The sequence below is a fragment of the Podarcis melisellensis genome, assembly GCF_964234715.1.
Source record: "Podarcis melisellensis genome assembly, chromosome: 12".
Classification (NCBI taxonomy): Eukaryota; Metazoa; Chordata; class Lepidosauria; order Squamata; family Lacertidae; genus Podarcis; species Podarcis melisellensis.
This window is the reverse complement of record NC_138544.1, coordinates 50514038-50539683: the sequence shown is the minus strand read 5'-3', so window position 1 is coordinate 50539683 and position 25646 is coordinate 50514038. Positions and strand designations below refer to the sequence as shown.

Here is a 25646-nt window from a genome sequence, read left to right as displayed (position 1 = left end):
CTGGACGGTTAAGTCCAGTCAAAGGTGACTATGGGGTATGGGGCTCATCTCGCTTCAGGCCGAGGGAGCCAGTGCTTGTCCACACACAGCTTTCCAGGTCATGTGGCCAGCATGACTAAACTACTTCTGACACAACAGAACACTGTGATGGAAAACAGGGCGCACGGAAACACCATTTACCTTCCCGCCACAGCGGTACCTGTTTATCTACTTGCACTGGCTTGCTTTCGAATGGCTAGGTTGGCAGGAGCTGAGACAGAGCAACGGGAGCTCATCCCGTTGCATGGATTCAAACCGCTGACCTTCTGATCAGCAAGCCCAAGAGGCTCAGTGATTTAAACCATAGCGCCACCCGCGTCTCTGTACAGCTTGTAGGATTTTGCAGATACAGATATATCCACACACTGAGTATCTCTGTTGCTCCGTTTTCAAGATGTAACACAGACTTCGACTCCCTTCTCAAGATTCACTGACTGACTACTGAGCTGACATGCCTTAATCACTTATACAGTCAGCCCTGGGCCGTTACCATAGCAACTGGCTTGGCTGACCTTGCACCTGTGGCTTATCTCATCCATGGGACGATTGGTGCCCATGAAGGAAATTAACCCTTACTCCATGTCCAGTTCCTCCAGCACTTTAGACCAGTGAACAGGCCCTTTAAGAGCCACAGTCTTCAGGCCCAAGGAGGCGCTGGAGCCTGGGAAGGATAGGCTGGGAGTAGAGACTTCTAAGCCTCAATTCTTCGCCAGCTCACTTGGAGCTCTCCGTGGTGCTGTAGCCACTGGTCCACTTTAACTCTGTGGGTACCTGATACAGACAGCCACCTGCACTTTGCAGCAAGTGGAGAAATTCTTGCAGGTCTCGCTAGGGACCGCAATCTGTTCTCAGAAAATTGTTCACATAACAAGTCAATTATTTCCAATTATTTCTATGGGGAAATTTCTAATGCGTTCCTAACCATGTAATTTTGACAGGGGGAAACCCAGGAAAACCCTCTGAAATCTTGCAAAAGGCAAACAAAGTAGGAAATAAAGCTCTCCACTAGTGGTTCCTCATCATCTTGGGGAAAAGTAACAAGTGGGGAGCCACAGGGTTCTGTCCTCAGCCCGTTGTTGTTCAACATCTTTATAAAAGACTTGGATGAAGAAATTGAGGGGATGTACCCACCTTGGAAGAATGGCAGATGAAGGTGATAGACTGTATTGGACTGGCAGAAATGACTGGCAGAATCCGAGACCAGGGGAGAGAGACGGCGGAAGAAGATTGGAAGAAATTTAAGGACTATCTTAAGAAACATTGCAAAATTAATGAATGTTAGAATGACGTTGGTTTAGAAATTATGTGGTTTACAGCTGTAATGGTTAAGTAAAAAGAAAAGAAAGGCTAAAAATTAAATGAAAAATAAGGGAGAGGATTTGCTGAATTAATAATTAGAAATTGGAATACAGAAAGGGGAGGTACGAGGAAGTCGGGGAAATAAGTTACAAGAAAATAAGGGATTGAAATTATACTTGTTTTTGTTTTTGTTTGTTTGTATTGTTGTCTTGTTTTGTTTTTATATAATCTTTGAAACTTTAATAAATATCTTTAAAAAAAAAGGGGGGATGTTCCTTCCTTAGAGGTTTATAAGTAGAGGTTAGATGGCCATTTCTCATGTAGGATTTAGTTGAGATTCCTGCACCACAGGGCATTGGACTAGATTACCCTCGGGATCCCTAACAACTCTACAATTCTATGATTCTATCCCCCCCCCATTGTTTTGGGCAAAATGGCTGCCGTGGACCAGCAAAACACAAAGAAGTAAGGCTTGTTTAAGACTGCTTATTTGTTTACAATATTACACACAGGTCTGGCTGTTTGGATATCGGAATCTGCAGTGTGCATAGCAAGGCCTGGGTACTAATCTCTTGTGTTTTGATAACTGACTTTTCAAACAGCAAGTGTTTGGATAGTGGGACTTGCATGTAAGTACAATAATTATACTTATTATACCTTACCTTACTGTTTTATCTTTTTTGTAAATGGCTTTGAGGTTGTTGTTTTTTACAATCAAGCGATGCATAAATTTTATGAAATAATAAATAAAATTAAGTAGATTATATACAATGTTGTATACCAATTATTTCTTTTTAAGACTCTTGCATGGTTAACTGGAGTTGCTCTTTCAATCAATCAAAATGTTTTTAATCCAATTAATCTAATCAAATAAACAACCAACGAGATGTTATACCCTAGTTGCCAAGTTTCAACTCACAGAGCCCACTTGTACCTTGACCAGTATCTGTGTGGTGAGAGAAGTTGCCTGGACAGTTTAATCCCAAGTCATTACATCAATTGCAGGAAACCCAAATCTCATGGTACCTTTAAAGACTTAACAAATGTATCATGGCATAAGCTTTCATGCCCACGAAAGACAAGCAGGGTCTTCTCTGTGTTGGCATCTCTTGTATGGAATGCCTTTCCTTCTGAAGTATGAATGGTCCTGACTTTCTTTCAGCACCAGTTGCTAACTTCTCTTTGCCCGGGGTTTTGCAAGAGTTTAATGTGACGAGACTGTGTGCATTCTTAAATGGTATGCTTCTCTTAATCTTTATAGTTTATCTGATTCTGTTGTCTTATGAACTGGACTTTTATGTTTCTGAGGATTTTAAATGCAATCCACCTTGGGGTTGTTAATCGATGAAGGGTGTGGCTAGAAATACAGGAATAAAAATTCATGACAATAAAATCAAAGGTTAATAATCCGAACCCTTACCTACCCGCAGCAGCTGAAAATGTGAAGTCTAATTCCTTCGCATTTCAGGTAGCTGCATTCTATTGACCTTATTTTGGAAATCTCCTTCTAAGAGATTTCTGGAGTATATAGCCTTAGGCAATTAAATGGATTTATTTTTTGTAATTGATGTCCAAAGGAAATAAAGAACACTCAACGATGCGTTAAAAAGGACCCTTAGGAACATAAATTCCCTCGTCGTTACAGCAGCAAAATCTAATGCATCACAAGGAGTGATATTTTACAAAAAGTAATTATACAGGCCACCCTGAGAAGCCTGATCTTGCTGCGTGTAGCGATGCACTCAGCAGACTTCTGCATACGTGGCAGCTACCAGTGGGTAAATTAGTTCCACTTGCTACCTGTCCTTAACTGCATCTGAAGCAAGTGGGAGATACATTACAAGTCTCCACTGTGGCTCCCCAGTGCATAGAGGGTGCAGGCAGTTTTCTCCATCAAGCGGTTGGGATCTGAAGGAGGAATAGGAATGGATAGATCTGTGAATTTCAGTTTTTCTCCACTTTCCATTCATGGGGATTTATTAATTTATTGGTTCAGGAAGACAAATTAGGTAGATCTGCACACCAAACAAATATCCCCCACCCCCGCACCCCATAATGTGGAAGTAAGCTATCACTTCGTGGAGCAAGATATTAGGAATGGGAGGTTAAGTTGAATGCACATCTGAGTGAAGATGCTGTCTCTACTTTGCTTTCAGTGGGATACACATCCAGGCTCATCTCATTGGGAAAATTTTGGGGTTCAATACCCAATATATCCTGTGGGTTCTTCCAGGATGGCCAATAAGATCCAGACTCCAACTGTCCGTTAACCAGGATGTTTATTTGGGAATTGCAAGGCCAAGGCAACACAACCTCCAACAGCATGCAGCTGAATGGTGACACACCAAATATGAAAAAAGCACATGGAAGCAAAGGGGCAGTTATGCCCATACAGTGGTACCTCAGGTTACAGACTCCGCTAACCCAGAAATAGTGCTTCAGGTTAAGAACTTTGCTTCAGGATAAGAACAGAAATCGTGCTCCGGCAGCGCGGTGGCAGCAGGAGGCCCCATTAGCTAAAGTGGTGCTTCAGGTTCAGAACAGTTTCAGGTTAAGTATGGACCTCCAGAACGAATTAAGTACTTAACCCAAGGTACCACTGTATATGCCAGTACTTCCTTCTACTAGCTTCCACTGGTTTAATCACAAGGAACTGTCCTTAACAGTTTTAATAATATAATAAATTTTATTTATATCCCGCCCTCCCCAGCCTTAGCCGGGCTCAGGGCGGCTAACAACAATAAAACAGTACAAAAGTACAGCATAAACAACACTCTAAAATCATTCATTATAAAATTAATTAACTCAAGCCACTGGCAGCCATTGGGCCAGAGCTCCGCGAAGATTGCCAAGGGAGGGAGTCAGGCTGTGCCCTTGCCAAAGGCCTGGTGGAACAGCTCTGTCTTGCAGGCCCTGCGGAAAGATGTCAAGTCCCGCAGGGCCCTGATCTCTTGTGACAGAGTGTTCCACCAGATCGGAGCCACAGCCGAAAAAGCCCTGGCTCTCGTTGAGGCCAGCCTAACTTCTCTGTGGCCTGGGACCTTCAAGATGTTTTTATTCGAAGACCGTAAACTAACAGTTTTAGCAAAACCTCCTGAACGCATGTCCTTCTGTCCTTCTTTCGTGGTTCTCTTAAAAAGCATGACCTTCACATTCCAACCTTCGCTTGCTCAGCCTTGCTCTCACACATTTCAGTTTTCAGTTTTATTACTTCTGTGACAATCCAAATGCACATCCCACTGGAAACAAAGCAGCATGGACAAACCAAGGCGTCACTTCACAGACATTTGGGTTATGTATGCAGCCCCTGAACCAGCAACTGATGATACCCATGGAAGTTTGGTTCCACGTAAGGGGCTGGATCAGGGCATGGATGTGTGGAGGATGAAAGAGAAGAGCAAACAAAGACAGTTTTCCTCTCTTTGCCCTGACCCTCAATGAGATTTCAGTTACTTGCATTCACTGCAAAAGAAAAATAAAGGCCTGCGAAGCAGCAACCAAAAGCAATAAAATCCACAAACCACCATAAAACAAAATAATAATCCATAAGAAATCAATACCAACAGACAGTGATTGTTTTAAAACAGCGAGTCCACCTAGAGCAAAGGTTCTCTCAAGCTATTTGCCCAGTTCTGCGAGTGACCTCAGCAAGGGAATTGACATAGGACTCAGTTATATTACTAAAGAAAAATAATTTTAAATGCGTTATAACACTATGACACCAGATGACGCTGTAGAGTTCCTGTTTTCACCAACGCGATTTCCCATTATGAGGTTTACAACGCATTTTCCTGAAACATTTTTTTTTTTTATGTGTCTAGAACCTTGGTTCCCAAACAGCTCCGTTGTCGTACATTTCAGTTCCCAAACGCTGAAAACCCAGAATGCTTCCATTTTTGAATGTTTTTCGGAACCCAAACATGCAGCACAGCTTCTGCTGAGTGCAAGAAGCTCTTGCAACCAATGGGAAGCCGCGCCTTGGTTTTCGGATGTTTCAGATTTCGGATTTTGTTCGAGAACTGAGGTACCACTGTATTAACATGACATTTCACCCAACAAATGGAACCACCCCACATACTGTGAAACCTCATTCAGCTGGTAATAAGCTCATTAGATGGAAGCCTTTCTCGCTCTGATGGCTCCTCCTCCTTGGACATGGCTGAAAGTCCCTCGAGGAAGCAAAACCAACATTTGAAGGAAGCTTCAAATGAAGGTAAATTCACTCAACACGGTTGTGTGCCATACGGTCCTCTTTCCTTAAGTTAAACAAAGGGACAAAGGGGTGTCCGAAATGCACACTCCACAGCTGGGTGGATTGCTTCAGGGATGTATAATCTAGGGCAACCTTTTTCAAACCTGGTATCCCAGGTGGTTTAGACTACAATTCCCATCAGTCCCAGCCAGCACAGGCTGATGGGAGGTGTAGTTCAAAACATGCGGCGGAAACTAGGTTGGCCAAGGCTGGTCTAGGGGCTGAAGCGCTGCCAATCACAGGAGTCAGTGTTACAGCCTTCTGTTCGGTTATGCACATTTAAAAGGCTGCAAGCACATGCATGTAATTTGGGTACCACATGGTCTCAGCATCAGGCTAGGAGTATACAGTATATAAGAGAGGTGTGCAGCAAGTTGGAGGCTTTGGAAGGTAATCACAAACATTTTGTATTAACAACTTCCATGCATATGCACAAAAACAGCGAGAGGCCTTGAAGCAAGTGTCATGTGCCTTAACATTGTTAGGCCGTTTTGCAGGGCATGTGGCTTGTAAAAACACCAGCGCTGTGATTATCTTCCGAGATAATCGTACTCCATTCTTGTGCCTTTTGGCTTAATTAACCAACAAGCCAAGCATCTCCGGTTTTAATAGATTGCTAAACTAGTGCTGCATTTTAATGCCGTAATAATGGATTCTTACTGTCTGTTAGCATATACTTAGTGTTATAAAATCTTCCCAGTTATTTCAGTCATGCCTACTGCTTCGGATTAATCTTCCTTTTCTAAAAGAAATGTTTTCAAATCTTCTCTTCTACCTCTTCTCCTTTTTATTATCAAATGAGGGTTGGGGGAGAAGCCTCAATAGGTTTACTGAAACAAGACACAAAGAACTTGATGGGCTCAGCTGGTCATTCAAATCCACCCTGGATGGATAATGAGCAAAAATTAATTACCATTAGATGGCTCTTTTAACAGCCTATTCATTTGTCCACTGATTTGAAGACAGAATCAGTTGCTCCAGGCCAGCTTTCCAACACCGCAACATCATCATGATAAATGAGGGCATTTGCCAAACGTCCAGACCGCAAAGACAGACACCTCCATGTTATTAGATGAATCTCCTGTTTTGTTAAAGTCTACATGGCTGGTTTTGTTCGATGTCTAGATTGCCCAATATGGCACCCAGGGGAACCACAGCACCCTCAGCCAAAACCCTTGGCACCCACCAAGGCCCCTGCTCTCTCTCTCTCTCTTTCTCTTTTGGGTTGGTTGGGAGAGGGATGCCTGTCTTTTTGCAGGGGTGTATGCTTTTTTGTTGGTTTTTCTTTGCTTTTAGAGGGTAGCTGTTTTGTTTGGAATGGTTGTCTGAGCATTGCTAGTTTTTACTCTGTGAAATGGGTACTTTGTGGTATCCAAAACAGTTTCTTACATTTCCAAATATGCCCACAGGCCCCAAAAGGCTGAAAGCCTCTGTTCCTATGCCAACAATGGTTCCTCAACCTGGCTCCCAGTTTGCTTGGAGACACAATTCAGTGTGCTGGTTTAGCCTACTAAGCTCTGAGTCAGCCTTCCCCCACCAGAGGTTGCTAGACTGCAACTCCCATTATCCCTGACTATTGGCCATGCTGCCTAAGGCTCATGGGAGTTGTAGTCCAACAATATCTGATGGCCACCAGATTGAGGAATGCTGTTCCAAACTGTATGCAAACCAGGTACTTACCACTTTCTCCTGTGTGAACCTGTTCATCTTCTGCTATCATTTTCTAAGGTATTCCTTTGTTTGGCAATTAAACAGGTGAATACCAGAAAATAAGACTTTTTTGGGGGGGCACCCTGATTTTTCACCACCCAAGAACCAGAAGCCAACTCCAAGGCTAATACTGAGCGAATTGTAGCATAAGCTAAAGCGAAATCTGAGCAACGGGCCTCAAGCCTCAGTTACAAAACAAGAACTGCAGCATAAGCTAGCACTGTAATAAAATAAGTTTAATGGAAAAAGAACTCTCACTTCTCTCTCTCTCTCTCTCTCTCTGTCTACTCTCCCTTGCCTTCTACCATATAATTTTAAATAGAATCTAGATGCTGTAAAAATAATCATAAAATGAAAACACATGCCCTCTTTACAATCTAAATTATTATTATTATTAGCATTCACATTTTTATCCTTCTCTTTAGCCTCTGATTGGGAAAGGGTAGGAAGGAAGCAAGCTCATGCATTAATTCTTAGTTACAGAGATCTAGTAGTGAACAGCAGGGATGGAAAAATTTGGAGAGAAGCCAAAAGTTACTGGTATTTCAACAGAGGCAATGGGAGACCCTGCAGACCATTCTCTCTCTCTCTCTCTCTCTCTCTCTCTCTCTCTCTCTCTCTCTTACACACACACACACACACACACACACACACACTAGATGGACTTGAAACCAGAATCAACTCAAAAACTTCACACATGAGAGCACACTGACACTACCCAAGAATTATTAATCCATTTCCCTTTTGAAAACCCAGAACATAACCAGCCCACACAACCCCACTTGCATTGTTTCCTATTCAGTGGCTCAGTGGAACATGACTTGCAAATCTGTCAGGAGGTACAAGAAGCAAGGTTTTCCGTGCAATGAGGCATGTCGTCGCCGTCTCCAAGAAGGGATACAGGGCAGCGTGCTTCAGTTTCGTTGCACTCACTCCTATTATTAAAATGTAGGTGGGGGGGCAACGCAACGGAGCATTCGTAAAATTAGTCTTGATATCTACTCATGGGTGTAATTGTTTTCTCTTTCTCTTTTGCTTCAGGATTGTCTAATACCTGTGTTGTCATTTATTTGTTTTTGCTAACGCTGGGGATTTTAAAAAGCAGTCTGTGAGCTGGTTTGGCAAGTGAAAAGAGGCAAGGCAGCTTCACTGGGCGAACAGCACAATGCTAGCCTGCATTTCTTGGAGCAACTTCAGTGCTGAAATAAACCTTGGGTGTATATTTACATTTGATGTATGTGAACGTCTGGGTCCACAATGTCTTCAAGACATCACCCATCTATATATTGGCTTTATGTGAAACAACTTGGTGTGAAGAGAGCTTGTCACACGTGGATGTTCATGATTTGATGTCTGTAGTATTGCGCGGTGACTTACTGTACTTTTTGCTCTATAAGACTCAATTTTTCGATCCTAAAAAGTAAGGGGAAATGTGTGTGCGTCTTATGGAGCGAATGCAAGCTGCACAGTTATCCAGAAGCCAGAACAGCAAGAGGGATTGCTGCTTTCCCTGCGCAGCAATCCCTCTTGCTGTTCTGGCTTCTGAGATTCAGAATTTTTTTTTTCTTGTTTTCCTCCTCCAAAAACTGGTTGTGTCTTGTGGTCTGGTGCATCTTATAGAGCGAAAAATACGGTATACAGTGCTACCTCGGGTTACATACGCTTCAGGTTACATACGCTTCAGGTTACAGACTCTGCTAACCCAGAAATAGTGCTTCAGGTTAAGAACTTTGCTTCAGGATGAGAACAGAAATTGTGCTCCGGCAGCGTAGCAGCAGCAGGAGGCCCCATTAGCTAAAGTGGTGCCTCAGGTTAAGAACGGTTTCAGGTTAAGAACAGACCTCCGGAACGAATTAAGTACTTAACCTGAGGTACCACTGTATGTGTGATTGAGGTACCAGACTGGTGTGTGCCAACAGCCGCTAGACAGACACCAAGTTCCTAGAGCAGACAAAGCAGGCTGCATGGAGGCAGGCATCCTGAAAGTGAAGAGTGGCTTCTTTCTAGTTGCTAAGACTATAGGAGTCCAGCAGACCTTGGATAGCAGGCCATGCTATAGGACTGGCAATTTGGAGTTCTGATGCACAGGACAAAGAGGATTGAGCTCTCTGGTGCTGGCACCCCAATGTGAATGGCTTGCCCTCCTCTATTTTGACAAGCGATCTTGGTGCTGCTGAAGGAAAAAACGGGAATCCATGCCTCAGCCAAGTTCAAGGCTTCAAACCAGGAGCCCATATCTGCACAACAGAAAGCACTTTTCAATGGAGTCAGCTTGCTCACTCAACAGCATTGAGTAATCATTTGATTTACATGCATCTGTGAATGTGGGTAGGGAGACACATACTTAATCCCCTGCGAAGGGTTTTGTTTGTGCGCATGCCCATCCACGTGTGTGTGGCTTTTTTAAAACTGTTGCTTGCGTTTCTTCACATGGCAAAGATACAAATTCCATACCCTCCAAAAAAAGAAAACATAGGGTTGTGATCAAGACAACTTCACATGAGGTTAGGCAGCTTGCTTTGCAGAGAATTCCCCAGGAAGACAGCGCTTAACCTCAGGTTGACTTTGAAGTTTATAAAAAGAACCATCACTTAAGTGAAAGCTGCTAAACTCGACAGAATGAAATCAGATGGACAGAGAGAAGCAGCCCTGTTAAAAACAGAACCAAACTGCCTCATCAGATTATGAACTTCTCCTGCACTTTTCATGCTAGCACACTATATTACTGACAGGCCCTCTGGCTTTGTGGTTTTGCAGCCATGAAGCTCACACAGGAAGCCATGCTGTCAACAAGCAGAATTGTATAGATTTCTAAAATGGGAAGGGAAGTGTTGGGGGGCCAGGGAGAATGCATTTTTAGTAAGATTTGGTCTGAGGACATCAAGGCCCCCCAAACCCACAGGAAAAAACAGGAAAAGGAGAAAACTACATGCTATGAGAAAGCATGGGTCTGTACCAAGAATGGCAATTCTGCACTTCTCTGTAATGTATAGTACAACTTACCCTGTGTCCTGTGCATTTATCTGCCCCCTAAATCCACATTATTGGCTACTTCTGGCAGGGAAGAGCTCAGCATAATGAGCTTAGGACATAGAGTAAGATGCTCTATTCATTATACAGGGGTGAATCTGCCAGCAGCAAACCCGTATTGGTTTGTTTTCAACGCTTAGTTTCTTACTTAAATTAAGATCTGCCTCTGGGATGGTAAGGCCATGATGTATATAGGGCAAATTGCTCCATCCCTGCTTCTCTATGGCACAAGTCATCAATGCCTGGCATTGGCTGCTGCTCAAAAAATGGACATGCTCCGTTTGATACCAGAAATACCTATCTGACTGCAAGGGGATTGGAGGATTGGGCTGTGTTGGAAAACAGAGAGATGGCATCAGTTCCAGTGCCTTTCCTCATTCCTTTTAAAGCAAACACTCCCACAAAGAGTCTTTTGGCACTTTAGGATTAACAGATTCAGATTCTGCATGGCAAATGCATGTTATTGTGTGTGTTTTACTCACACCCATGTAGTTCATTTGTGACCTGAAAGAGAAAGTGGACTATCTCCTGCAAAACTCACTTACCACACAGGCCACCATGCCAGTGTCTCTTTAAAAGTGTCAAAGTGTCTCTTTCTGCGCAGTAAACACAGAAGCTATCCCAGAAGCCAGAAGAGCAAAAGGGATTGCTGCTTTCACTGCGCAGCGATCCCTTTTGCTGTTCTGGCTTCTGAGATTCAGAATATTTTTTTCCTTGTTTTCCTCCTCCAAAAACTAGGTGCGTCTTGTGGTCTGGTGCGTCTTATAAAGCGAAAAATACGGTGCCTGAAGGTAGAAGTTTGCCATTCATACAATACACTTACAACTGGTCATTCCCCCTTCCCAGGGAACTCTGGTGATTCCAAGGCAAACACTCAACCCCGAACATATTCCTTAAACAAAGGAGATTTAAAAATGACTAGCCCAGATTCACCCTATAATACTGATTTGCAGTACATCCGAAAAAAGCAATTCTTCCCGTAATAAGTTCTCTCCCCTCTATAAACATTTTAATTATCAGCCAATCTATTTTTAAAGCAGAAAGAAACAAAAAAAGGGGGAGGGGGAAGCCAACCAATAAAATTGCCTGAAGCCACCTCACCTGAGCCATGCCAGCTGTCGGAGTAGCAACTAATCTGGGCTCTGGTGCTAATTTCACAACATCAGTCAAGGACACGCTTGTCTCTGCCACGAGTCCTGCAATGAGGATCACAGACCTGATCAATGAGCAGAAACAAGATGAGGGATGTGCCTGGGCTCCTTGGCAAATTAATACATTGCATTGATCTTCCTTGGTCAGGTCAGCATTCAGAAGTGAAGGATAAAGGGTAAAGATCTTACATTCCAATGCACTTGGGCCTGGGCAAGCAGGGTCTCGGAGATTGAGTTTATGTCAGTCATTCAATTTGTCCCATAGAGGGCAAAGCTAGCCACAGAGTTGCAAGTTCAACAGTATCAGTAATCATTGAGGAACGCCAATAAAGCAGCAAATAGATGGGAAAATATGGAGAAGTAATAAATTCAAGGACAAAGCATGACTTAGAAAAGGAAGAGTTAGCTACAAAAAGGAAGAAATTTGGAGGCAAGGGGGGGGGAAATATTATCTTAGCTTTACCAATATTTTTGCTAGCTTGTCTGTCCACACATACCTGCGCTGGTCTGTTAAAGCAAACACACCCACAAAGAGTCTTTTGGCTCTTTAGGATTAACAGATTCAGATTCTTCATGGCAAATGTTTGGGTGCATGCTGTAATAGACTTTAAGGCAGTGATGGACAAACTTGGCCCTCCAGTTGTTTTGGGACTACAATTCCCATCATCCCTGACCACTGGTCCTGTTAGCTAGGGATGGTGGGAGTTGTAGTCCCAAAACAGCTGGAGGGCCAAGTTTGGCCACCACTGCTTTAAGGTGTCTCAAGACTCTGTTTTTGTGTGTGTTTTACTCACACCCATGTAGTTCATTTGTGACCTGAAAGAGAAAGTGGACTATCTCCTGCAAAACTCACTTACCACACAGGCCACCACACCACACAGGCTTTGTAAGAATGCTATTATTTACAAAGTGGTCTAGGAACCTTCCTCCTGGGAAGAGTAAACACATCATGTGAACTTGAACAGCACATGAGTGTCTAAGTTGGCTCTCAAAATTTTATACTTATTGTTTATTCAATCTTGGTTCCACCACTATACGGGCAGGACTTCGTGTTTCCCTCCTGCACTGACCCCCGCTCCTCCATGCCACAGACTACACTTCCAGCAAGTCATGCACATTTAACAAACTGCATGCTTTTGCCTTGCATCATATTACCTCTTGTGCTTCTAAGACTGGGGCATATTACAGAAGTTGGAGGTTTTGTCAAGTATACTGTAGCGGCTAGTGGGCAGACACAGAGAAAAACAGAACAACCTGGTGAGCCGCCTACCATCCAGCTCCTCCTGGTTCCAACTGAAGTGGCACCTCCCTTACCCAACAGGCTCCATATGACTATTTAGGAACCATCTTGCCCTGAGTAGAGGGGAGAAAAGTCCAAACGGCCTTATAAAATGGGGGTATATTTGTTCTTGGAGGAGAGGTCTGCCAGTGGCTGTTAGCCACATGGCAGTTAATTAGATCTTCTAAATTCAGAGGATGGAATCCAACGTAGCACTAAGTTCCCCATTCCATCAGCACGAGGATTTCCATTTGCTCAGTGGAACTCCCCCCCCCCCCAACTAAATCTGTTCTAGGGGTTCCACCAAACCTCTGGCACAGATCTATGGAGAGTGCAGGGCCTGCACAAGCAGAGGTGTGTGAGAGTTCCGCTGTGCAGATCCTTGCACTTGACGGAACAAGGGAACCAGTAAGGTAAAGGGACTCCTGACCATTAGGTTCAGTCGTGGCCGACTCTGGGGTTGTGGCGCTCATCTCGCTTTATTGGCCAAGGGAGCCAGCGTACAGCTTCCAGGTCATGTGGCCAGCAGGACTAAGCACTTCTGGTGAACCAGAGCAGCGCACGGAAACACCATTTACCTTCCCGCCAGAGTGGTACCTATTTATCTACTTGCACTTTGACATGCCTTCGAACTGCTAGGTTGGCAGGAGCAGGGACTGAGCAACAGGAGCTCACCCCGTCGCGGGGATTCGAACCGCCAACCTTCTGATCGGCAAGTCCTAGGCTCTGTGGTTTAACCCACAGCACCACCTGCGTCCCTGCCCAAAGGCAGTAGGTAAGTGAATATCAGTAGCTGGGGGACAATAAGCAGGGAAGGTGCTTTCATGCCCTGCTTGTAGCTCCCCAAGGCATCTAGCTGGCCATTGTTGGAAACAGGATGCTAGACTAGGCAGGACTTTAGTCTGATCTAATAGAGCTCTTCTCCTATTCCTACACAGCACGTTAAATAGCGTGACTCAAGAGAGCCTTGTGAAAAGAGCAAGTAAGGACATAAATTTAAGCTGAGGATTGGCCTGTGACAAGCATGGGAGGCAGCAACTGCAAACAAAGTTTTTGAATCCTGTTCATGCTGCTTAGAGGACTCTTTGGTTGACTTACCATGGATTGCTCTGTAAGCAGATCCTAAACAGGCTGAATTAGCAGTGTCAATAGTGTAAACTGGAGCACTGAACACATCAGACAAGACCTGAGAAGCATAAAAAGCATCTGTTACAACCAGACTGTGGGAAAGAGAGACAGTAGGCGGTTTTGTTTCCATTGCCGAGACTTACAGAGAGGCATTTGTTTCAAGACGGGACCTTGTACTGATAATCAGGTTTGGATAACTAGTCACTGAAGTTCCCGGGCACTGAATGTGGAAGGCCACATGACAAAGGAAGTTTCTGTGGCTTTTTTGAGTGTTGCCTCAAAATAATAAAGCAGGGGTATGGAACCTTTTTCAGCCCTGAAGGCTGCATCCCATTCTGGGTAACCTTCCTGGCGCATGTGCCAACCTTCAGTGCTCCTCACATTTCCAATGACCCCCTATGTTTCATTTCTAATAGCAAAAAACAGTCGTGAATCTCTAACATGCAGGTAGTTAATCTCCAGGTTGTGCTCAGACCATTGTTTAAACCATAGGTAGGCAACCTAAGGCCCAGGGCCCAATCGCCTTCTAAATCTGGCCCACGGACGGTCCTGGAATCAGGGTGTTTTTACATGAGTAGAATGTGCCCTTCTATTTAAAATGCATCTCTGGGTTATTTGTGGGGCCTGCCTGGTGTTTTTACATGAGCAGAATGTGTCCTTTTATTCAAAATGCATCTCTGGGTTATTTGTGGGGCATAGGAATTCGTTCATTCCCCCCCCCAAAAAAAAATATATAGTCTGGCCCACATGGTCTGAGGGATGGTGGACCAGCCCACGGCTGAAAAAAGGTTGCTGACCCCTGATTTAAACAATATTGATTTTCTGTGAGAGCATTCAATGGGAACATTCCTAGGTCTACAGGCTGACCCAGCCCTGCCTACCTACACCTGTTTCTCTGCTGTTTCGCACTGTTGGCTAAGGGCCAAAACAATCATTCCTCCAATTGCATCTGTGTCTGGACTTGTAAAAAAATAATATTTGTTTGGCCCTAACTTCTGCTTGAGATCAGTCCCCTGCTGGCCCAATAGCTCAAAGGTTTGGTATCCCAAATGCAGTAAGCCCAACTTACTTGTAAAATTGCTTTATTATGGGATGCCCCTCCAGTAGCCAGGATTCTTGTCGTAGGCACTGCAAACCGAAAAGGAGAAAACAAATTAACACAAGTATATAATGTGTCCCCATTTATACTATGATGAGTGTTTGGTTATGCTAGCCTAAATTGCACAGTTTGGGTTCTGGGATCAGTGATAGAAAGCTGATTCACATAGTTCTTTGATTGCGCAAAGTTGTCCATTCACAGCAGCATGTTGTAAAACTGGATCTGGATCATTTCACAAGAGGAGGTCCACTGCCCTGTTCTGTACATGTCATGGGCTGGCTGGATGTAGAAGAGGGGTGGGAACTCCCAAGGGAAGATGCCTCAGAGCCCGGGGATTGGAGGAGGAGGGCGATGAGTGGTCAGAAGGAAAACCAGGAGAAGACTGGGAGGAGGAGGTATCAATAAAAAGGTCACCTGGAAATATCCTAAGTAATAATAATAATAATAATAGATTTTATTTATACCCAGCCCTCCCCGGCCAAAACTGAGCTCAGAGCAGCTAACATCAAATATATAACATATTACCATAAAATCAAGCAACCAATTAAAAAACATCCTGAAATCAAATCAGAATCAAAGTGAACTCAGATGCACCTTAAAGACCAACTAAGTTAGTTCTTGGTATGAGCTTTCGTGTGCATGCACACTTCTTCAGATACACTTCTTCAGTGTATCTGAAGAAGTGTGCATGCACACGAAAGCTCATACCAAGAACTAACTTAGTTGGTCTTTAAGGTGCTACTGGAAGGAATTTTTTTGTTTTGACTATGGCAGACCAACACGGCTACCTATCTGTAACTCTAATCAGATGGCAACCCACAAATTAGGGATGGGGACCTTAAATGCTCACCAGGCCTAACTGTTTATACTGATCTTATATGAGCCTGTGAGAAAAGTTGGGGGGCCACTTTCATGCAAGTTCTTATAAGGAGAGAGGGGGAGCCAGACTGGACCCCGGCCAAAGGCCTGGCGGAACAGCTCCATCTTGCAGGCCCTGTGGCCAGTGGCATAGCGTGGGGGGTGCAGGGGGGGCCGGCCGCACCGGCCGCAACATCTGGGGGTTAGGGTTAGGGGGTGCAAATCCACGGGTTAGGGGGCGCAAATTACTTGCCTTGCCCCGGGTGCTGACAACCCACGCTACGCCACTGCCTGTGGCAAGATGTCAGATTCCGCAGGGCCCTGGTCTCTTGTGACAGAGCGTTCCACCAGGAGTTGGAGGTGTAGAACAGGCTCTCCACATCATTCCTGCTACAGGGTGAATGCCACATTCACCATGGAAAGAATGGTTAACAATACTGTGCGGCCATGGAAATAACTTTATACTGAAGCTATTTTTAAAATGTCTGCCTCAGTCTGAGTTTTCATCACGCAAATGTTAATTGGAAGGTAAGCAGCAAAGTCAATAAAATTCCTGAAAACATCCTTTTACAATGTCCACAAATGAGACATCAATTAAATTTTGGCAAACCCCAGCAATATATTAATGAAATTTGGTCCAGACATGAATCATTAGCTAAGAAGAAGGGAACAAGGAACTCAAGGAGGCATAGAAACCAACGGCAAGACAAGAGAATCTCCCTGAAACTTTGCATCATCTTTGTTAGACAAACAGGTTGGTAGGACAAAGAGCTGCCTGCATGGGGTTTCTGAGCCCAGAATGCTTCACTTGGGTGCGGACTTTCACAATGCAGCCAACAGCTCTGCAGAGAGGAGACTTCATTCCACCGATAAATTTAATCAGATCTTCCTCTTTGGAGGATATTCAGCGATGCACAAATTGGGTTTAAAAAGCCATTAAGATCTCTGTCAATGTCAGTAAACAAATAAACCACACAGCTGAGTGATTCCTTGGAGAAAACAAGTTTCAATTATACCTGTGCACAGTGACAGAGCCCTGCCAATACTTTCAGAAACATGTCACTGAAAACCAGTGAAAAATAACTGCTAAGACCACTAGGCTTGGAGGGAAAAGGCAAGAAGAAAACACAAACACACACCCAACAAAAATTCTCAAAGCCTTGTGGTTAGGCTTTTTTATATGCCACAAACAAGGGACCGGCAAGTTGACACCGCAAGAAAACAAATGTGCAGTTGTGGGTCTGATTCTCCTTAAGTAAGACAAGGCTAGTCCAACAATTTATTACATATTTAACAAAAAATATAGACCCCTTACTCAAACTAAAGTGGTTTACTAAAAGCAAGGCACCTGAAACAGCCGCATTGCCTTCTTTTAGAAAAAGTGCACCCCACAGTTCTTTGAGATATTTCAAGGAATGCTGGGGAATAATCCTCAGAATACATTCTTATTTCATTGGCACTCCAGAAATCATTGCTTTCTCCTCTCAAAAGAAGAAATCAAAGCTGCATGTCCACTTTTTTTTTACAGCTATGATGTGGTAAGGTAAAGGGTAAAGGGACCCCTGACTATTAGGTCCAGTCGTGGCCACCTCTGTGGTTGCGGCGCTCATCTCGCTTTATTGGCCAAGGGAGCCGGCGTACAGCTTCCGGGTCATGTGGCCAGCATGACTAAGCCACTTCTGGTGAAACCAGAGCAGCGCACGGAAATGCCGTTTACCTTCCCGCTGGAGCGGTACCTATTTATCTACCTGCACTTTGACATGCTTTTGAACTGCTAGGTTGGCAGGAGCAGGGACCGAGCAACAGGAGCTCACCCCGTTGCGGGGATTCGAACCGCCGACCTTCTGATCGGCAAGTCCTAGGCTCTGTGGTTTAACCCACAGCGCTACCCGCGTCCCTTTGATGTGGTAGACATGCAAAAAAAGCCAAATGATACTGGGAAATGATCTATGGAGAAGTAAAAAAGATTATAATGATGACAGTTTTCCCGCCAAAACAGAGCTCTTCCTCTTAGGAATAACAAACTCCAATATCCATAAGAAGGCACTTAATCTCTTTCTGAATGTGACAACAGCAGCAAGAGTAATCTATGCACAAAGGTGGAAAGACCGTGAAATCCCAACTAAAGAGGAGTGGCAAAATAAACTGATAGAATATGTGGAGTTGGAGAGTAAGACAACAAAAATTAGGAATCAAGAGGAGACACTGCTAAGGAAGGAGTGGAAACCATTTGTAGAGTACTTGAAGAGGTGTAACAGTCAGATAAATTTACAAATAGGATCTGAACTGTGAGCAGCAGTAATTAGGATATTAAGTGGAGTGAAAGAGGGTGGTTAAAGAGGATACGCAGCTGCATAACAAGGAGGAATTGCGAAACCATTGGGGGCAAGTCCAGATGTATTAGATAGATAAAGATTACTAAAATTTGTATGTACTGAAATTTTGGGAAATTCTTAAATAAAAGAAGAAGAAGAAATCAAAGCTGGAAAAGTTACCAAAAAAGGCTACAAAAATGATCAAGAAATCAGAGCACTTTCCATACAAAGAAAGACTAGAGCACTGGAAGATTTTATTTGGGTTCCCCACAACACAAAATTGAAGGGATGCTTAATAGAACCTTCTAAAATTATGCTTGGTGTGGAAAGAACTCTTACCCCCTTTCCCATAATACCAGACCTTAGCGGTCTTCCAATGAAATTGATCAGCTGCAATTGCCATGCTGGGTCGACCTAAGGTTCATTTAGCCCACTATGCAGTGGGGGATGGGATCATTCATGGACTTAGCTCCACAGCTATGGACCAGAGTTAGTTCCTAGAAATGAAGTCCAAAGCAAATCCACATAATGCTTTCTTTGGGGGCTCCTATATGAAATCTACAAATCCCAATCCCTGACTCACTCCATTTTTAGATACATTATGTCCAGGGCTTTTTCCCCCAACCAGAATTCACCAAAACTCAGTTGTGGCACCTCTCAGGTGGGCACCATTGCCATTATAAGAGAACTTCAAGGGAGGTGTTCATGGTGAGTTCCGGCACCTCTTTTCCTGGAAGAATAGCATTGATTATGTCCCCTTCTGAAAACAGTGGCTTATGGGGCTGGACAGCCTCTGGATCCTCCATAATGTGAGCGCAGAATTCACATAAAATCAACCCAAGGACATCTGACACTGCTTGTAAAATAAAGTCCTATAAACTTTCAGGGGGGAAACAAGCCTTGACTAGAACTTGAGACATTCTTCAGGAATGGTCCTGAATCCCCAAGCATGAGCAGGAAGGCAATCAAGTAAGTCTGGTAAGTGTATCAGAGGGTAAGCGAAACATCAGAGGGGTAGTCAAACAAAGATTAACATGAAGTCATAAACCAGAAGCCTCACATGGACTTCTTATGCAAAAGCCGGTCAGGATCTCCCAGGAAGCTGGCTAATGTCCCCAGTGGCCAACCAAGCAGCAGCTAGTCAACAAACAAGAGATGGGTCAGGAAAACAAGCAAGGCCCATGGATTCAAACCGGACACTGTCCTGTTGAGATCTTCGGCCAAAGCCTACAAAGTCTACTAGCCCTTGGTACAAGAAAGCAGTTGTAAGCTCGAGGGAGCAAGGGCACATGTAGCAAAAGCTGAACTCAGAAGCAGACAGAGGAGAAGGTGTGCTACTTGGGGAGAATTGCCTTGTTCTGGCTTTCAGGGATGGCTGGTGCGATACTTGAGACATTACGCTAGCAGATGTCAGAACCAGACAGAGCCACCATGTACTAAGGAAATAATTCTGTACCTATCTGCATTCTCAGCTGCTGACTGTAATAGAATTAAAGGGACAAAATCTTGTCTTGGAACAGCATGTCTCTGTTCCAGGAGTTTTTATGAAGCCGCTTTGTCATTTTGAGCTAAGGGTCGCAGGCAATGGAGGGGCAGGAAATCTGCAAGCCTCTCTGCTGAAAAAGAGACCTCAAAAATAATGTCAATAGGACTGGAAGGAGTTCAGAAAAGGGCAACCAAGATAATCAGGGGTTTGGGGGAACTCTCCTAGGAGGACCAGGGAACAGGCAAGTAAGCAGAGACATGATAGAAGGTTATGAAATTATGTTTGGGGTGGAGAAAGTGGATAGAGAGGTTTTCTTCCTCGTCTCATGATACCAGAACCTGGGTTCATCCTAAGAATCTGAATGTTGGAAGATCCAGGACAGACAAAAAGAGGTTCCTCACACAGTACACAATAAAACTATGGAACTTACTATCAAAAGATGACCACAGACTTACATGGCTTTAAAAAGGGGTTAGACAAATTATAAGACTATTGATGACTACTAGCCTTGGTGGCTGGGTGATGTCTCTGCTAACCAGAGACATCACCTTGCCAACAAAGGTCCGTATAGTTAAAGCTATGGTTTTCCCAGTAGTGGTGTATGGAAGTGAGAGCTGGACCATAAAGAAGGCTGATCACCGAAGAATTGATACTTTTGAATTATGGTGCTGGAGGAGACTCCTGAGAGTCCCATGGACTGCAAGAAGATCAAACCTATCCATTCTGAAGGAAATCAGCCCTGAGTGCTCACTGGAAGGACAGACCGTGAAGCTGAGACTCCAATACTTTGGCCACCCCATGAGAAGAGAAGACTCCCTGGAAAAGACCCTGATGTTGGGAAAGATGGAGGGCACAAGGAGAAGGGGATGACAGAGGACGAGATGGTTGGATAGTGTTCTCGAAGCTACTAACACAAGTTTGACCAAACTGCGGGAGGCAGTGGAAGACAGGAGTGCCTGGCGTGCTCTGGTCCATGGGGTCACGAAGAGTCGGACACAACTAAACGACTAAACAACAACAGCCTGGTGGCTAGACTACCACCAGGATCAGAGGGAACATGTCTCTAAACACCTCTAAACATCCAAAGTGGGATCACCTGGTTGATTTCATGTCCTGCTTAGGGGCTTCTCATGGGCATCTGGCTGGTTTTGAAGAGAGCCGTTCTGTTCTCTGAATGGGGCCAGGAGCTTGCTTCTAGCCACTGTCCTCCTAACTTGTCAAGGATGTACAAATCACAGAGCCAAACAGGCTGTGTGCTAAAACGAGCCCCTGGAGATCCAAGATTTGATGAAGGGACACAATCTTAGCACTTTGCAGACAACACCAAAAAGCGTATCACAAGCCCTATACTGTTTGTGGTTGAAATCTCAATCTTCCTTTAGCTTGGACCCTGAGATTTCACTGGCCATATTGAGACTGAAAGCTTCAGCAAACAGACAAGCTAATAAGCTGAAGGAATCCTTTAAAGAATTGCTCTATTCCTCTATCAACCTGCTTATGCAGATTGGTAGCTGATGCGCACCTTAACAGGCAAGCACCAGGTGGTAGCAATCTATTTGCTGGACAAGGTTCTCACAAACAGGATGGTGGTGTTGCCTAGCAACAAGAAGATACTTAAGGCTTGAAATTTAGCTTACAGAAATCTAACAGGCTGAAGGGAAACAAAGCCACAGACTCATAATAATTTATTTCATTTTTAAACCACCCTTCATCCTGTAGGATCCCAGGGTAGCCTGCAACATAATCAGATAAAAATGCATTGTCACAGAACAAGGTTTGAAACAATTAGAAGTCTTCTTACCAAAAGCACATAACAACTGTAAGCAATTTCCATCCTTCTGCAGAGAAAAGAAGGACAGCTGGGCTTCCATAGAGTGTTCCATTGCCCAAAAGCCCAAAGGAGAAAATGCACCTTTCAGTTGATGCTGGAAAACTGACTGCTAAGGGGAAGCCAGACGTCCACACAGAAGTGGTCCATGAGTTGGGCTGGAGTCACCAGCATTGCTACAGCTTTTCTGGGCAGGGCTAAGAAAGCTGAGGCTCAGCAAGTTGTAGTGATGCCAGTATCGCATGGACCGCTGCTGGCTGCATTAGAAGGAAATTCCACAGTCAGGATGCCACAGCCAGGAGGGCACTATATTGTGTCACCAGCAAATAAGCTAAGCCCATCAGTGGGCTACAAACAGGGCTTGCCCCTAGAACTCAATGCATGGGCCAGCAGATTGTGAGGAAGTTGCTGCTATAAATACTTGCGTCCCAAGCCATCTTTGTACACCAGTACCAATACCCTACGGGGTTTGTGTGCAATACGCATGCATGTTTGCAACACAGCCAATAATGATTAGTATATTTTCAGAAATCAAACCGTCTAAACAGCACAAAGCTGTTGGCGAAAGTGCGGCATGTGCTTGATTAAGCTAAAAGCCAATGATCGAAAGACCCTGAAGAAATTAACTCAAGAAGGGCCCAAGGAATCAGGAGCTCATCCAGATGAGAAGAAGCTAAAGGTAAAGGACTCCTGACAGTTAAGTCCAGTCGCGAAAGACTCTGGGGTTGTGACGCTCATCTTGCTTTACTGCCCAAGGAAGCCGGTGTCTGTCCGCAGACAGTTTTTCTGGGTCATGTGGCCAGCATGACCAAGCAGCTTCTGGCGAAAGAGCAGCAGCGCACAGAAACGCCGTTTACCTTCCCACCGGAACGGTACCTATTTATCTACTTGCACTTGGACATGCTTTCAAACTGCTAGGTTGGCAGGAGCTAAGACTGAGCAACAGGAGCTCACCCCACTGCGGGGATTCGAACCGTCGACCTTCCGATCGGCAAGCCCTGGGCTCTGTGGATTAGACCACAGTGCCACCCGAGTCCCTAGCATAACGTAACAAGTGAGTGGTGTGTGCGAAGCATCAGAATGTCCCAGTTCAAATCTTGCCTCTGCCACACACAAGTTGGGCTCACGAAAGCTGCATCCTCTCAACCTCAGCTCCCAATCTGCAACCTAAGGACACAACATCCATCAATGGCTACCATTTATAATGGCAGCAGACTATCCCCAGGTTCAGGGATCCTATGTAGGAGTGGCCCATGCATTAGGTGAGGTGAAGCCATCTGCTTCAGGCGGCAGATCCGCTTGGCACCCTTGCCATTGTACTGTTGCCAGCCCTTGCCAACATAGCCCCATTGCCCTCACTGCTGCGCCCTTGCCGTTGCTGCCTTGTGATGGCAGCACAAATTCAACGGCTTGGGCAGGGAGATGGTGGGGTGGGGTGGTGACCCAGATCTGCAGGGGCATTTTGCCTACATTGGCAAAATGTCTTGGGCCAGTCCTGATCCTATGCTGTTGCTGGGGAAAAAACAACAGCGGCTACTGCCTTCATGTCCTTCTTGCAGACTTCTCCAAGGCAACTGGTTGGCCACTGTGGGAATCAGGATGCTAGATTAGATGGGCCTTTGGCCTGATCTAGTAGGGCTCTTATTATCCATTGTGCAATGGAGCAGTGATAAGGAAGAATGATAAGCAGCACTGTCACTTTTTATCACAGCATGGACAACAATGTCATCTTCTGGGAGAGCTCTGCATACCAAATAAATAAGCTTCTCCCCCCCCCCCCAAGAGAAACCCACCAAATAAGCTTTGCAGAGAAAAGAGGCGGCATGCATGGCTAGGGGTTAAACTGTCACCTTTATTTTAGTCCCTTTATTATGAGCAATCAAAGTGCCACAAAACAGCGAGCAAGCTTTTCAGTGCACCAGAACTCCTCATCAGGCTGGATATGAAGAAAAGCTGGAGGGGCAGACAAAAAATTCTGACTTGGTATTGAAGCCATGGGGTCAAAAAAACCATTTGCATTGTAAATAGTCTTAGAAGAGGAAGAGTTTTAGGGGCATAGCAATGGAGATTGCCATGCAGAATGCCTGCACTTCGCAATTTCCCACCGAACCACTGATTCTTGTTTTCCTAACTTTTGGACAACCTCAAAAGATTGCTGCAAGGATTGTTGAGATAACGGAGTTTTATGAACTCCTGAAATATAAATGTAAATGCTAATATTATGAGTGGCAGCACCAATTTAAACTTTCACTCATGTGAGCTAGATGTGTTGAGTCACCAAATGTTTGTATTACTAATTCAATTTTTTATTACTAGATTAAATTGTGTTCACAAATGCAGACATAAGAATGATTTGTATGAGTACAGAAATGGAATGTAAGAACCCACCCAAATCTGTTTCACATAGATCTGGGCTCTCATTGTGTATTTTATGCAGAAACCTATTACTGCTATCAAAGCCTAGAAAGGTTTTACTCCATGTTTGGATTCAGAGACATTTGACCAAACAACACTGAGTGTACACCTGGGAACAACCTGAAATAACCTTGGCTTTAAGCATGTGCTATAAATTCCTGGTTTTAATGGCCACTGAATGTCACCAATCTCTGCTGCACTGTATTAAACAACACCGGGACCATGGGAAAAGTGAACAGCTCTGAAACTGCCCTTGAAGGACACGGGTCTAAATTACTCTCCCCTCCAGAATATTCATATGATCCTACTGAGAACAAATCAATTATGGAATGACAATGCCAAGTGAAACGACAACGGCAATATTAATCAGAAAAGACACACCTCGTTCATTTATTCACTCATTAATCCATTTGTCCATCTAGAGAAAGTCCAACATGTTGATTTCAAACTCTTCTCTTGTTTTTGGACTCTCGTTAAAAAGCTCTGCAGTGGGCATACACAATTTGGACACTTGAACAGGGCTAGCCAGTGGTCCAGCACACAAAGGATATCACAGAGATGGAAAAGTCACACAAATGAGAAAACAAAATTATTTAGAAGTTGTGGCACCTTTTGTATAAGGAAAGGCTTAAGTGGTCGGGGGCTTTTCGGTACAGGTGATGAAAAAAAGATAACTAAAGGAGGAGCATGTTAGAGGGTTATAAAATTATGCCTGATGTGGAGAGATTAGATAGATATTTTTGTCCTTCCCAGACCACTACAGCTCAGGTCTCCTAATAAAATCGATTAAAAGTTCAGGACAAAAACACAACACTTCTTCCTGTCATGCATAACAACTGCATGGAATTCACAACCACCAAATATGAGGATGACCACTTCCTTAAATGGATTTAAATGGGGGGTTGTTACACAAAAACTTTTTTTTTGTTCTAATGTTAAAAGCTTTGCTTCTGTCTCAGTACTGCCTTTTAATTGAAACACTCAGTTCAGATTTTTAAAAAACACAAAAGCTTCCGTCTCTTTCACGTCATTTCTCAAATTCACACAGCCTTCAGGAATCAATGTCACTGGCTGCTCCATTTGGCGGTCTCCCCCTTTCTTCCAAACTGACAATATTCATCCCTCACTGCAAAGTGCCTAGGACTGACAGAGCTTTGCTTCAAGTTCCCTGGCACACACAAAAAAAATTATTTATTTTTTTGCCCGATTGTTCAAAGAGAGGCTGTTCCAAGAGATTAAAAAATGCCCTGCTGGAGTAACCGAGTGAAGCTGAGTTTTAATTGCGAGGAGTTTCATTCTCAGAAATGAGACTGTGGGCACTGTGCAAAACAACACCATGCTGAACTCCAGGGGAAGAATCAGCAGCAAGACCAAAAAATGCAGCTTCGTTCCAAATGCAACACAAATGTGGGGCATAAATATATAACAAGCAAACTACCGTACTTTGCTCCATACAGATGCTGGACCAGATGTCACAATTAGGCTACTGCATTTTGCTGTACAAGGGCCTGTGCTTGATGATGTTGGGAAAGCTTCTGCTGGTGCAAAATGCTGCAGCCAAGTTACTGACCAGTGCCACAAAGTGGGATCAGGTTAACACCTATCCCTAAGAACCAGCACTGGTTGCCTGGTTGCTACTGGGCCAAATGTAAGGTGCTACCTTTTGACTATAAAGTTCTATACAGCCTAGGACCCACCTCTTGCTATCATGATTTTAAAGTGGGGAAAACCTGTGACCATTGAGACTACATCCCATT

The 25646-nt window shown here is 44.2% G+C and overlaps 1 protein-coding gene across 6 annotated transcripts in view; it reads right to left on the bottom strand.

Annotated features, from left to right (window-relative positions):
• The window catches only part of XYLB (xylulokinase), a 112439-nt gene that overhangs the window by 8571 nt on the left and 78222 nt on the right, over positions 1 to 25646 (bottom strand). For 3 of the 6 annotated variants that reach the window (XM_081882470.1, XM_081882475.1, XM_081882472.1), the window contains 3 exons: positions 14958 to 15016; positions 13859 to 13946; positions 11432 to 11526 (listed from right to left, as the gene is read on the bottom strand). In XM_081882470.1, coding sequence (XP_081738596.1) covers positions 11432 to 11526; positions 13859 to 13946; positions 14958 to 15016 — 242 coding nt within the window. Of the gene's footprint in view, positions 1 to 5416; positions 5508 to 11431; positions 11547 to 13858; positions 13947 to 14957; positions 15017 to 25646 lie in introns of those variants that run through there. The other 3 variants (XM_081882471.1, XM_081882474.1, XM_081882473.1) reach the window with 3 other exon arrangements.